General features: G+C 44.9%; 1 protein-coding gene across 1 annotated transcript in view; it reads left to right on the top strand.

Annotated features, from left to right (window-relative positions):
* Positions 1 to 11,431, top strand: part of LOC123356632 — a 1,710,063-nt gene that overhangs the window by 682,692 nt on the left and 1,015,940 nt on the right. The window contains 1 exon segment of the mRNA XM_044999989.1: positions 8,004 to 8,011. Coding sequence (XP_044855924.1) covers positions 8,004 to 8,011 — 8 coding nt within the window.

Genomic DNA, 11,431 nt, shown 5'->3' with positions numbered 1-11,431 from the left:
CACAACTTTCACACTCTGATTTGGTAAATAATCTTCCTCTTTGACCAGATCTGCTTTAACAAGAGTGATGTTAGAAGCCATAATTTACCCTAAACAGCTTTTACCATTGACTTTTACACTCTCTATGAATTTTCCATTACCAGTCCCATACATAGCACTGGCACAATTTATGGGGCCACCCTCTACTGAACACACAGTAAAAGCATTGACATAAAAGGTGGCATTGTTGGGGTACATTTGGTTACCCCCAGACAACTGCTCAGAGTTATACAACACACCAACATTGTTACAAACTGGACTTTCAAGAGGATACAATTTCTGCTGTTCTTCCCTTGCGTTTTTGACTTGAAGCTGGGGTCCAGCAGTTTCTTGTTGCATCTGTCGAGTTTTCTCCTCAGCAGCCAGCAGCTCCTTACGTGCTTTTTCTTCTCTCTCAGCAGCTTCTTTCTCTCTCTCTCAGCAGCCTCTTGCTTTCTCTCAGCAGCCTCTTTCTCCAGCTGGGCCAAGGCTCGCTTCTCTTCCATTCGAATTTCTGCCAGTTTTTGCTCATGTTCAAACTGCAGGCTGTCCATCAGGCCTTGCAGTTTCATTGCTTTTGCTGATTCTTTCTCTCTCATGGTCACTGATCTTTAACCAACCAAACTCTCAATCCCAAATTTTGAATTTGGATAGCGTGGGGTTCTGGCCCAAAGCTTAATTGACCTGGTTCTGTGGATCCAAGCACGACTACGCCACTGTGACGGAGCGATTCTCGCGGGACCCAACTGAGAGTGCCAATTCAGGACCAATTGCTCAAACAGGGCAGTCACAGCCCAAGCCTGGGGTTTTTCCACCTCTAAGGCAAACCAAACCAGCCAGACAAAAAGGACTTTGGTTTCACCCCACTGGCTAACGACAAGTCACACAAGCAATTTCCTTAGACACTCCAGTCTCCCAGTATCGCCACCAGTGCCACTCGTCCTGGGGATGAATGGTTATAAAAACCAACACCAGTAAAATAAAAAGGTTCTCTCGATCCCAAAAAATCAAGCCCCAGACCCAGGTCAATATACACATCAGATCTTACTCACGAATTATGCTGTTGCCAATCCTTTAGAATCTAAAATCTAAAGGTTTATTCATAAAGGGAAAAAAGTAGAGATGAGAGCTAGAATTGGTTAGATGGAATCAATTACATACAGTAATGGCAAAGTTCTTAGTTCAGGCTTGTAGCAGTGATGGCATAAACTGCAGGTTCAAATCAAGTCTCTGGAGTACATCCCCAGCTGGGATGGGTCATTAGTCCTTTGTGCAGAGCTTCAGCTTGTAGCAAAGTCCCTCCAGAGGTAAGAAGCAGGATTGAAGACCAGATGGAGATGAGGCATCAGCCTTATATAGGCTTTTCCAGGTGTAAGAACCTCTTTGTCCTTACTGTGGAAAATTACAACAAAATGGAGTCTGGAGTCACATGGACAAGTCCCTGCACTTTGCTGAGTTACAAGGCGTGTCTGCCTTCTCTCAATGGGTCAGCTGAATAGCTGATGGTCCTTAATGGGCCATCAAGCAGGCTAGGCAGAGCTAACACCAACTTGTCTGGGATGTCACCCAGAAGCAGAGCACAAATACAAAATACAGACAGTATAAAGCCAATACTTATAACTTCAACTACAAAATGATACATACATATAGACAGCATAATCATAACCAGCAACCCATAACCTGGTCTTGGACACCTTAGATGTCCCCCTTTACCTAAGATTTGGTGCCACTACAGGACCTTGGTTGCAAACCATGTTCTATATGGTCCCAGTTTATATCAATAACGTCACACAGGGGTAGGCAACCTATGGCACGGGTGCTGAAGGCAGCACGCAAGCTGATTTTCAGTGGCACTCACAATGCCCGGGTCCTGGCCACCAGTCCGGGGGGCTCTGCATTTTAATTTCATTTTAAATGAAGTTTCTTAAACATTTTAAAAGCCTTATTTACTTTACATACAACAATAGTTTAGTTATATATTATAGACAGAGAAAGATCTTCTAAAAATGTTAAAATGTATTACTGGCGCACTCAACCTTAAATTAGAGTGAATAAATGAAGACTTCTGAAAGGTTGCTCACGCCTGAGTTAGAAGGTCAGAATTGTAGAAAATTGGTAAGGGAAATCAATGACCAATCAATGAAAATAAGAAGGAAGGTTTGAAAAGTATATTAATCCTAACAATGGTAGTGATAAATTACTAGACGGAAATGGCAGAATTATCAAAAATAATGCAGAAGAGGTAAAAGTGTTCAATAAGTGTTCTCTCCTGGATTTGGAGAAAAACAGATGCTGTACTCGTATCATAAGATGTTGACGATGACACTCCTTCCATTCCAACAAGAACTCACAAGGACATTAAACAGCAGCTATTACAGTTAGACATGTTTAAATCAGCAGGTCCGGATAACTTGTATCCAAGAGTTTTTAAAGACCTGGTGGAGGAGCATGGTGGATTATTAATGTTGATTGTAATTAGGACTTGGAACACTGGGGAAATTCCAGAAGACTGGAATTAAGCTAATGCTGTGCCAATACTAAAAAGTGTAAAAGAGATGATCCAGCTAATTACAAGAGTGTCAGTCTGATATCAATATTGAGCGAAATAACGGAGCAGTCGATACTGGATTTCGTTAATAAAGAATTAAAGGAAGGTAATATAATTAGTACCTATTAACAAAGCTTTAGAGAAAATAGATCCTATCAAACTAACTGGATATCCTTACTAGATGAGATCAAAAGTTTGGTTGCAGCTAATATTATTGATGTAATATATCTAGACTTCTGTAAGGCATATGACTTGATTCAGCACAATATTTTGACTAAAAAACTAGAATGATACAAAATAAACACAGCATACATTAAACAGATTAAAAACTGGGATTGTAAATGGGGAACCATGGTCGAGTGGATTTATTTCTAGCGGGTTCCCACAAGGATTGCTTTTTCCCCGTGTGCTATTTAACATTCTTATCAATGACCTAGAACAGAATATAAAATCATCACGGATAAAGTTTGCAGTTACCACAAAGATTGGGGGGTGGTGGTAACTAATGAAGTGCCAGTAGATTCAGGCTCCAGCACTGGGAGTCTGGGAAGTTGTCCCAGCACTGGCTGGAGGGTTATTTCCTGTTCCACAAAGAGGGGAAGTTCCATTCCCAAATCCCGTGCCTTGAAATTAGGCCTTATCTGACACTACACCCCCATATTCAGCATAGTGGTATGGTTATAATATGATTAGGACATAATTATGATGCATTTTGTGCAAGATGTGTCATGCTGAGTATGATTATCCTATTTGTGTGCATGCATCATGTTTGTATTTGAAGTTATGGATATTGACTCTGTATCTGTATTTCAAATGTGCTTACTCTGGGTAACACCCACAACGAGCCTTTCAGGTACAACAATGAAGAAGCCAGATAGAGCTGATGGCTCATCAACAAAGACAATGGACTGTGGAAGAGCTTAGCCTTCCTGTGATTGTTTCAGCCAGCCTATGAGTCATGGCTACTATGACTCAGCAGGACACGCTAGGACATGTGACTAGACCACATGACAACGAACTCCATTTTGGTACCTGTATTTTTCCACAAACTGGACTGGGAACTTAGTTTGGAACAAATGGTTCCCGCCATATGGAAAAGCTACATAAGGTGGGGTGTGACATCATCTCTTGGCCTCATTCCCCACACAAGAGAACTCCTGGAAACACCTGAGGAAAAAAAGACTGAACTGGGGGAACTGCTGCTCCCAGGGTAAAGGGATTTCTAGCTTGTGTATGGAAACTTGGGGGACTGCTTGTATTATCAGTCAGGGTGAGAAATTGCTAATTCAAATTCTATCCATCTAGTATGTTAGGCTTAGTTTGAGCTTTTGGTTATCTGCTAAATAATCTCCTTTGATCTGTTTGCTATCACTTAGAATTGTTGGGATACGTTAGGGTTCAGTAAAAGAGCTGGGAAGCTGCTAATGTGCTGACATGCATTGGGGACAAAGGCATAAGCAGGCAGGAATTCTTTGCTTAACAAATAAGTTGCCATATTTTTCCTCTCTCTGTTGCTTGTAAGAATTGACATTGATGCAGCTGCATGAGAAGTGTAGTTGCTGGAATGAATGTCCTTTGTGTGAAAGAAAGTAAAAGAAATGTTACCTCCCCCTCCCTTCCTTTCCCAGCTACATAAACAAGCCCTGGCTTATGGCCCCTCCCTCCCTCCCCGAGAACTGCTCATTGACCCTTCCTCCATACCCTGAGAACTGCTATTTAGGGAAATTTGTGGCAACACGTTATTGCAAAGAACGGTATTTTCAAGGTAAAAACGCCTCTATGAGATGTGTAATACTGTGATAGTGGATAGGGGTGGGTATACTAATTGTATGAGCGTTTCTACTACTTAATAAGGGGTTTTGGGGTGTTGTAACGGATGTAGGTGTTTACATACAAACTTAGATAAAAGGCATGTGATGTAACTGATCCAGTGCTTACTCGATAGTTGGGTCAAGGGGAACAAGTAACGCAATAAAGAAGCCTGTATTCATATCCGCCTCTGGATCAACCGGCTCCTTTTTTGTTCTAACAATAATTACTTCAAATCTACCTTTCTGCCATTAATAAACTTGTTTTATGCTTTATCTTAATCAGTGCATTTTGAGTGAAATGTTTGGGGAAAAGCTGAGCTTGGTTAGCACAGGCTTGTTGTGCACATCTTTCCCAGATCGAGGGGAAGGGGAACTATATTAATGAGCTGACATTACAGAGATCCCTGTGCACTATAAGATGGTATAATTCTGAATTTATACTACAGCAGGTGTGCAAGGCTGGGGAGCTGGGAAATTGGCTGTCACCGTCTATCTGTCCTTGAGTGGCTTAGGTAAAGCACTCAGGTAGCTTAGTTGGCTGCATGGTGCCTCCTGCTGTAGTGTTGGGTGATAACAGGGCCTGGAGAGGCTGGCTGAATCTCCAGCAAAACAGTGTGAAAAGGGCCAGCCCAGCTTGAGGGTTAGAAGGCACAGTGGTTCCCAGAAGCCCCCCAGATTGCACCCCGGGGTGACAACCCATCACACCCTAAATTACACAAGTCTCAGCAGGTTTGTCACATCCTGTCCCCTCCCTTTCTCCACCTGAGATATTTCCTGCCTCCCACCACCTCCAGCAGCTCCTACCCTCCTATGCACGTACTGCTCCTCTCCCTCCAAGCAGAACCCACCACCAGCTCCCTGAGAATCCCTTACCTGAGCCAGCTCCATTGCAGCCATTTCCTTCCCTCTGGGAGGATGAAATGATCTGGAGCAAAACGTGGACGTTAATCTGTAGCCTGCCATGACGAGAAGGGCAATGTGAGAGAATGCAGAGGGGGCTTTTGTCCATTCCACATGCAGATTCCCCCCGATTTTTCCCTGCTAATGGACACTCTAGGTTCTGCCACACTGTGAAGCACAGAGTGACCTTATCCCAGTACAGGCCTAGGCTCCTCCCACCAGGGTGTGACCCTCTGAGACACGGTGAAACCCTCCCAGTAACATCCTCTGTTATACTTACCAAGTTTGCAGACAATACCAAGATGGGAGGGGTTGCAAGTGCTTTAGAGGCTAGGCCAGGGAAGGAGAGCTCAGTGGTTTGAGCATCGGCCTGCTAAACCCAAGGCTGAGAGTTCAATCCTTGAGGGGGCCATTTAGGGATTTGGGGCAAAAATCTGTCTGGGGATTGGTCCTGCTTTGAACAGGGGATTGGACTAGATACCTCCTGTGGTCCCTTCCAACCCTGATATTCTATGATTAAACTTCAAAATGATCTGGAGAAAAGGCTTGAAGTAAATAAGATGAAATTCAATTAGGACAAATGCAAAGTGCTTCATTTAGGAAAGAACAATCAGGTGCACACGTATAAAATGGGAAATTCCTGTCCAGGAAGGAGCACTGCGGAAAGGGAGCTGGGGGCCAGAGTGGATCACAAGCTAAGTATAAGTCAACAGTGCAAACGGGCAAACATCATTCTGGGATGTATTTGAGGGAGTACTGTAAGCAAGACACAAGCAGTAATTCTTCCACTCCACTCTGTGCGGATTAGGACACAACTGGAGTACTGTGTCCATTTGTGGGAGCCACATATGAGGAAAGATGTGGACAAATTGGAGAAAGTCCAGAGAAGAGCAACAAAAATGATTAAAGGTCTAGAAAACATGACCTATGAGGGAAGATTGGAAAAATTGGGTTTGTTTAGTCTGGAGTAGAGAGGACATGATAATAGTTTTCAAGTACATAAAAGGTTGTTACAGGGATGTGGAAGAAAAAATTGTTCTTAACCTCTGAGGATAGGACAAGAAGTAATGGCCTTAAATTGCAGCAAGGGCAATTTAGGATGGAGATTAGGAAAAAACTTCCTAACTGTCAGAGTGGTTAAACTCCAGAACAAATAGCGTAGGGAGGTTGTGGAATCTCCATCACTGGGGATATTTAAGAGCAGGCTGGACAAACACCTGTCAGGGATTGTCTAGATAATACTTAGTCCTGCCTTGAGTGTAGGGGACTGGCCTAGATGACCTCTCGAGGGGAAAGTTGTTGTACCCATGTTGGTCCCAGGACAGCAAAGAGGTATTTTTAATTGGTTTTAAAACAATTACCGCACCCACCTTGTCTCGCCAAGAGATCTGAAAGTGGCAGGAGGAGACAAACAGGAAGACAGAGCTCAGGACTCTAAACCAAACATTTCAAACCCCTAGAAGAAACTACATTTCCCTTCTGCCCCTGGTATGTTTGTGTCCTCTATGAGGGGCCACCCCATTCCCCTCACAGCAGCAACGGGAGACTGCAGCCAGCCCCAGATGGTCTTTCCCAATCCTGGGATGTTTGTTGTGACAAAGTTTGTGTGTGGTGGGTGCACGGGCTGGGGACACCTGGACTGATCTGCAGATTGGAAAGTCAGGGCAACTCTAGCACAGCTTGGGAGCTGTGGGCAGGGGGAGCAGTTCTGGAGCTGGGCCTCTGTCCTCTCTAGCTCCCATGGCAGATGGCTCTGGCAGCATCAAGTGGGTCCATCACTGCAGGGGAAGGTGGGGTAGTGTCTGAGATCAGGGTGAGAATTGCTCAAGAATGGGGGATGGAATTCACCTCCCCACCCCTCTGCAGAGCTCAGCAACTAGGGCTTTATCCAGTGAAGTGAAATTCAGTCTGGGTGACTTTGAGTCAGCCACTGAAAGATCCTTGTGCCTTCGGTTCCACACTGGCCACAGGAGTTGACTAGTTCTCCCTCCCCAGACTGCCGGGGGCAGCCAGGGATAATTAGTGGGTTATGGGAATTAGAAGATGAAAATTCACTAAGAACAATGATATCTGTGTGTTTATTATTAAATCCCCAGACACCCACCAATCCCCGTCCTCCTTCTGATGAGCTATAAATATCTAAGGGGCTCAGCTACTGATCCTGCAGTCAGTTCCTGCCCGTCCCCACTTTCTAAAGCAGCACTTTTAAGAACAGGGCAGAGAAACATGTAAATACTTTGAACCAAATTCCAGAAGCTGCTGAGCATGGAGAAGTTAAAATGAAACCAAGGTTCCGTCTCTCCAAGGACCTAGTGCAAAATAACAGACGCTCCCCAGAAATCTGAAATGGCCACTTCATAACTGATAAAATGTTATTAATCTGTTCACTTCTGGGAATTACCACTAAGAGAAACAACCCAGTGACGGTGATATCCTGAGGAAAAGATCTCATGTGTCTTTAGATCATACCGATTTGTAACCTGGAACGATATACACTAAAATGCCTAATTCGTAGCCCTACGGCAATTGCCTGGTGTCACTACAGGGCAGAATTAAGGTTGGTGCCTTAGTTGTGAATTTCCATCCCCTAGCATATTGCAATTGCTGTTAAGTGGGTTTGACAAAATTCATTGTGTCTATTTCTTTCTTTTAATTTCAAGAGATAGAGATTTATTTTTAAACCCTTTTTTCAATGTTTACAATTTCAATGTTCAGAGCTGTGGAAGTTATGGGGGTCGTCAGACAACAATTATTTAATAACAGTAACTGCTGAGAGTCCAAAAGCCAAATCATAGAACTGTTCAAAGAGAAATTGTCAAAGTCACACCCAAAATATACAGTGTCAATATCCTTAAATCAAACTCCACTTTCTCCAGAAGCATTTCTGTATATTACCTATATCAATATTTTTTCATGTGTGTGTGTGTACAGTGAAATTAACATTTACTGTAATTTATTAATAAAAATCCAATCCTTTCAAGCGTAATTTTAAGTAATGAAGTACTTGAAGTCTTTCACTTCCTAGACTGGAATGTTTCACTTCAGGATAATTACACCCTCCCTGTGATGTATTTCACTCTCAGTACTGTAACCCCCTCGTGATGTAGCTCCTGTCTAGGAGCTCTGCTGAAGCCAGTGGCATTATGATCAGGTGAAACTGACATGAGCAGAGACATGGGGGAGGGTGGAGGATGAGGTAACATGGAGGCTACCAGAGTTGAACGTGGCCGTAAGAGCGAACGCTCTCTCAGCCTCTCCTCTCTCCCACCTCCCAGAGTCAGTAATTCTGAATCGTTCCCTGAAATCTAAATAGCCCCAGTATGAGACACAGTGATTAACGCAGGTACCTTAGGGGCTGCAGCGCCAACCCCCTGCCTGGATGAGGAGGGTGAAGAATTGCAGTAGAAATGGGTTAGGTTGGGACACGGCACAGCTGATGTGGGACTGGGAGCTGAGTTGACCAAGAGGCCAGAACTCATGGGGGAGTTGGGAGAAGAAGTCAACAGGACGGGGTAGAGGCACTTCTGTGTATTTTCCCCATTAACCATTCTGCCATGTATTTAATTTAGAAACTTTTCATTCACATCTAAACACCTTGGAGCTAAGCTGGGTTGATGCATTTCCACTTACAGTGGTACAGTTGTAATTAGGTGCTTAATCAGATGCTCATGCAGCACAAAGCAGTCAATAATGGGTGTGCTTCCATTCATTAACCTGACTGTGTGCTGTGCATCCCTTTGAAAAAAAGATGCTGTGAGGGAGTGTCAAAATTTTAGGCATTAAGAAATGGTAAGTAGGTGTCAGTTCATTTCTCATGCATTCCTCTCCTAATTTTAATGTCAGTTTTGAATCAATATTAATACCATGTTGTTTTAACAGCAGTAGGATCCATTTGTATAATTGTTTGCAAGATTTCATTGGATATTGTGACCCAGCCGTCTTCACCTTTTATTTTCAGATTCCTAAATACACCCCAACGCACCTCTCCTGACAGACTGCAGGCCCTGGCCGGTGACATGCTCCTTAGAGAGCAAACACCTGATGAGCCCTTTCGCCCTCAAATGCGCATTTGGCTCTTTGACGTTGCTTTATCCGCCCCACCAGAAAACACTGTAGGGAACCCGGTCATTACAGCCGACCGCACTAGGTACCATTCTACCAGCTCTGGGCTGACATTCAAATGGTTCTGTTTGTTTATCTTTCATTCAGCTTTGCAATTCTTAGATCCCATTTAAAAACTGGAAGTGAAATAACCGAAGCTAGTTACGAAGAGAGCGGCCTCGGGCATAGGCGGGGGTAAAACAATAAATGGAAAGAACTGACTATGCAAAAAGGAACATCGCAAACTATCAGAGCCCAGACCCCCGCCCAACTGAACCCACCCCAGCCAGGCATATCAAGCTGGGTCCCTGAAAAATTGCCCAGCCCGTCTGGCAGTGAACGCTGTGTGTTCCAGGCAGAGCTACGGTGTGTGCGTCTGCTCTGCTGACATGCTGCTTTGGTACGGAACGTGCCACGGCCACAGGGAGCAGAGACATGGACTCCTACAAAACAGAATCCCATATACACCTCCAATGCCGCATCCCCCCCACCTCCCCACTGTCTGCCATCCCCTCCCTCACCTCCACATGGCCATTCTCAGCCTACTGCTAACACTTCCTCTCAGCCTTCAGCATTATAAATAAATAAAACATGGTGTTACAAAAGGTAGATTGTGCCAGAGAAACCTGATCTGGACGTCAGTAAGGCTTTTGATACAGTTCCACATGGGAAACTATTCGTTAAATTGGAGACAATGGGGATTAATATGAGAACCGAAAGGTCAAGAAAGAATTGGTTAAAGGGGAGTCTACAAGGGGGTCATATTGAAGGGTGAGTTGTCAGGCTGGAGGGAGTTACTAGTGCAGTTCCTCGGATCAGTCTTGGGACCAATCTTACTCAACACTTTTATCAGTGATCTTGGCACAAGAAGTGGGAGTGGGACACAGAGCCGGGAGGGATTGCCAATATGGAGGAGGACAGGAACATCATACAAGAAAAGCTGCATGTCCTTGAAAGCTGGAGTAATCGAAATGGGATGAAAATCAATAGTGAACAAATTCGACTTGTTAGTCCCCAAGTGCAAAATTTTGCAATAAGCTGGGGATTTGTCAATTGGAAGTGACAGAGGAGGAGACTGGTTGATCACAGGATAATTATGAGCTGCCAATGTGATGCAGCCGTGAAATGGGTTAATGCAGTCCTAGGATACATCAGGTGAGGGATTTCCAGCAGACACATAGAATCATAGATTATTAGGGTTGGAAGAGACCTCAGTAGATCATCTAGTCCAACCCCCTGCTCAAAGCAGGACCAATCCCCTGACAGATTTTTGCCCCAGATCCCTAAATGGCCCCCTCAAGGATTGAACTCACAACCCTGGGTTTAGCAGGCCAATGCTCAAACCACTGAGCTATACATGAAAGGGTTAGTGCTGTTATACAAGGCACCGATGAGACCTCATCTGAAATACACCTCTACCTTCTGCCTTAAAGTCTGTGAGTCTATAAGCTGTGCCTTGCGTTGCATAGACACTGATGGAGATCAGGGCCCCATCGTGCAGCACATGGCAGAGAACCTGACTGAGATCAGCAGCCCCATTCTGCTGGGCACTGCACAGACAGAGAGGGACAGTCCTTGCCCCAAAGAGATCACAATCCAAGCAGACAATGGGGAGGAGGAAAACAGAGAGGGGCTCTGACTTCCCCAAGGTCACCAAGCAGGTCAGGGACAGAGCCAGGAACAGACCCCGGTAATGCCAGAGCCCCGTCACCCGCCGCTTGGAAAGGTCCCCAGACCCCACTGTATTAGGCTGCAGGAAGAGGTGGTTTGTCCATGGATGCACAGGCTGTCTTGGCAGGGCAGCTCAGCTGCAGTCCCTGCACACAGCTGGGTATGTGGGTCATGGGTCAGGAGAAGTCAGTGTCCAGTCCTGTGGGGCTGTGCTCCTGGCTCATACCTCCAGCACTCACTGCTGCTTCCCCCACTTACCAGCTGCACTGTTCAGCCAGCCCCAGGCCTCAGGGAGGTCACTGCCCCCCCTCCCCTATCTCCTGCAAGCCTTCAAACTGGGACATGGTGCACCAGTACCAATCAGAGTGCACGAGTGTAAATT

This window comes from Mauremys mutica, chromosome 26, assembly GCF_020497125.1.
Source record: "Mauremys mutica isolate MM-2020 ecotype Southern chromosome 26, ASM2049712v1, whole genome shotgun sequence".
Lineage (NCBI taxonomy): Eukaryota > Metazoa > Chordata > Testudines > Geoemydidae > Mauremys > Mauremys mutica.
The sequence above is the reverse complement of the archived record's forward strand: the minus strand, read 5'-3'. Positions and strand labels throughout refer to the sequence as shown.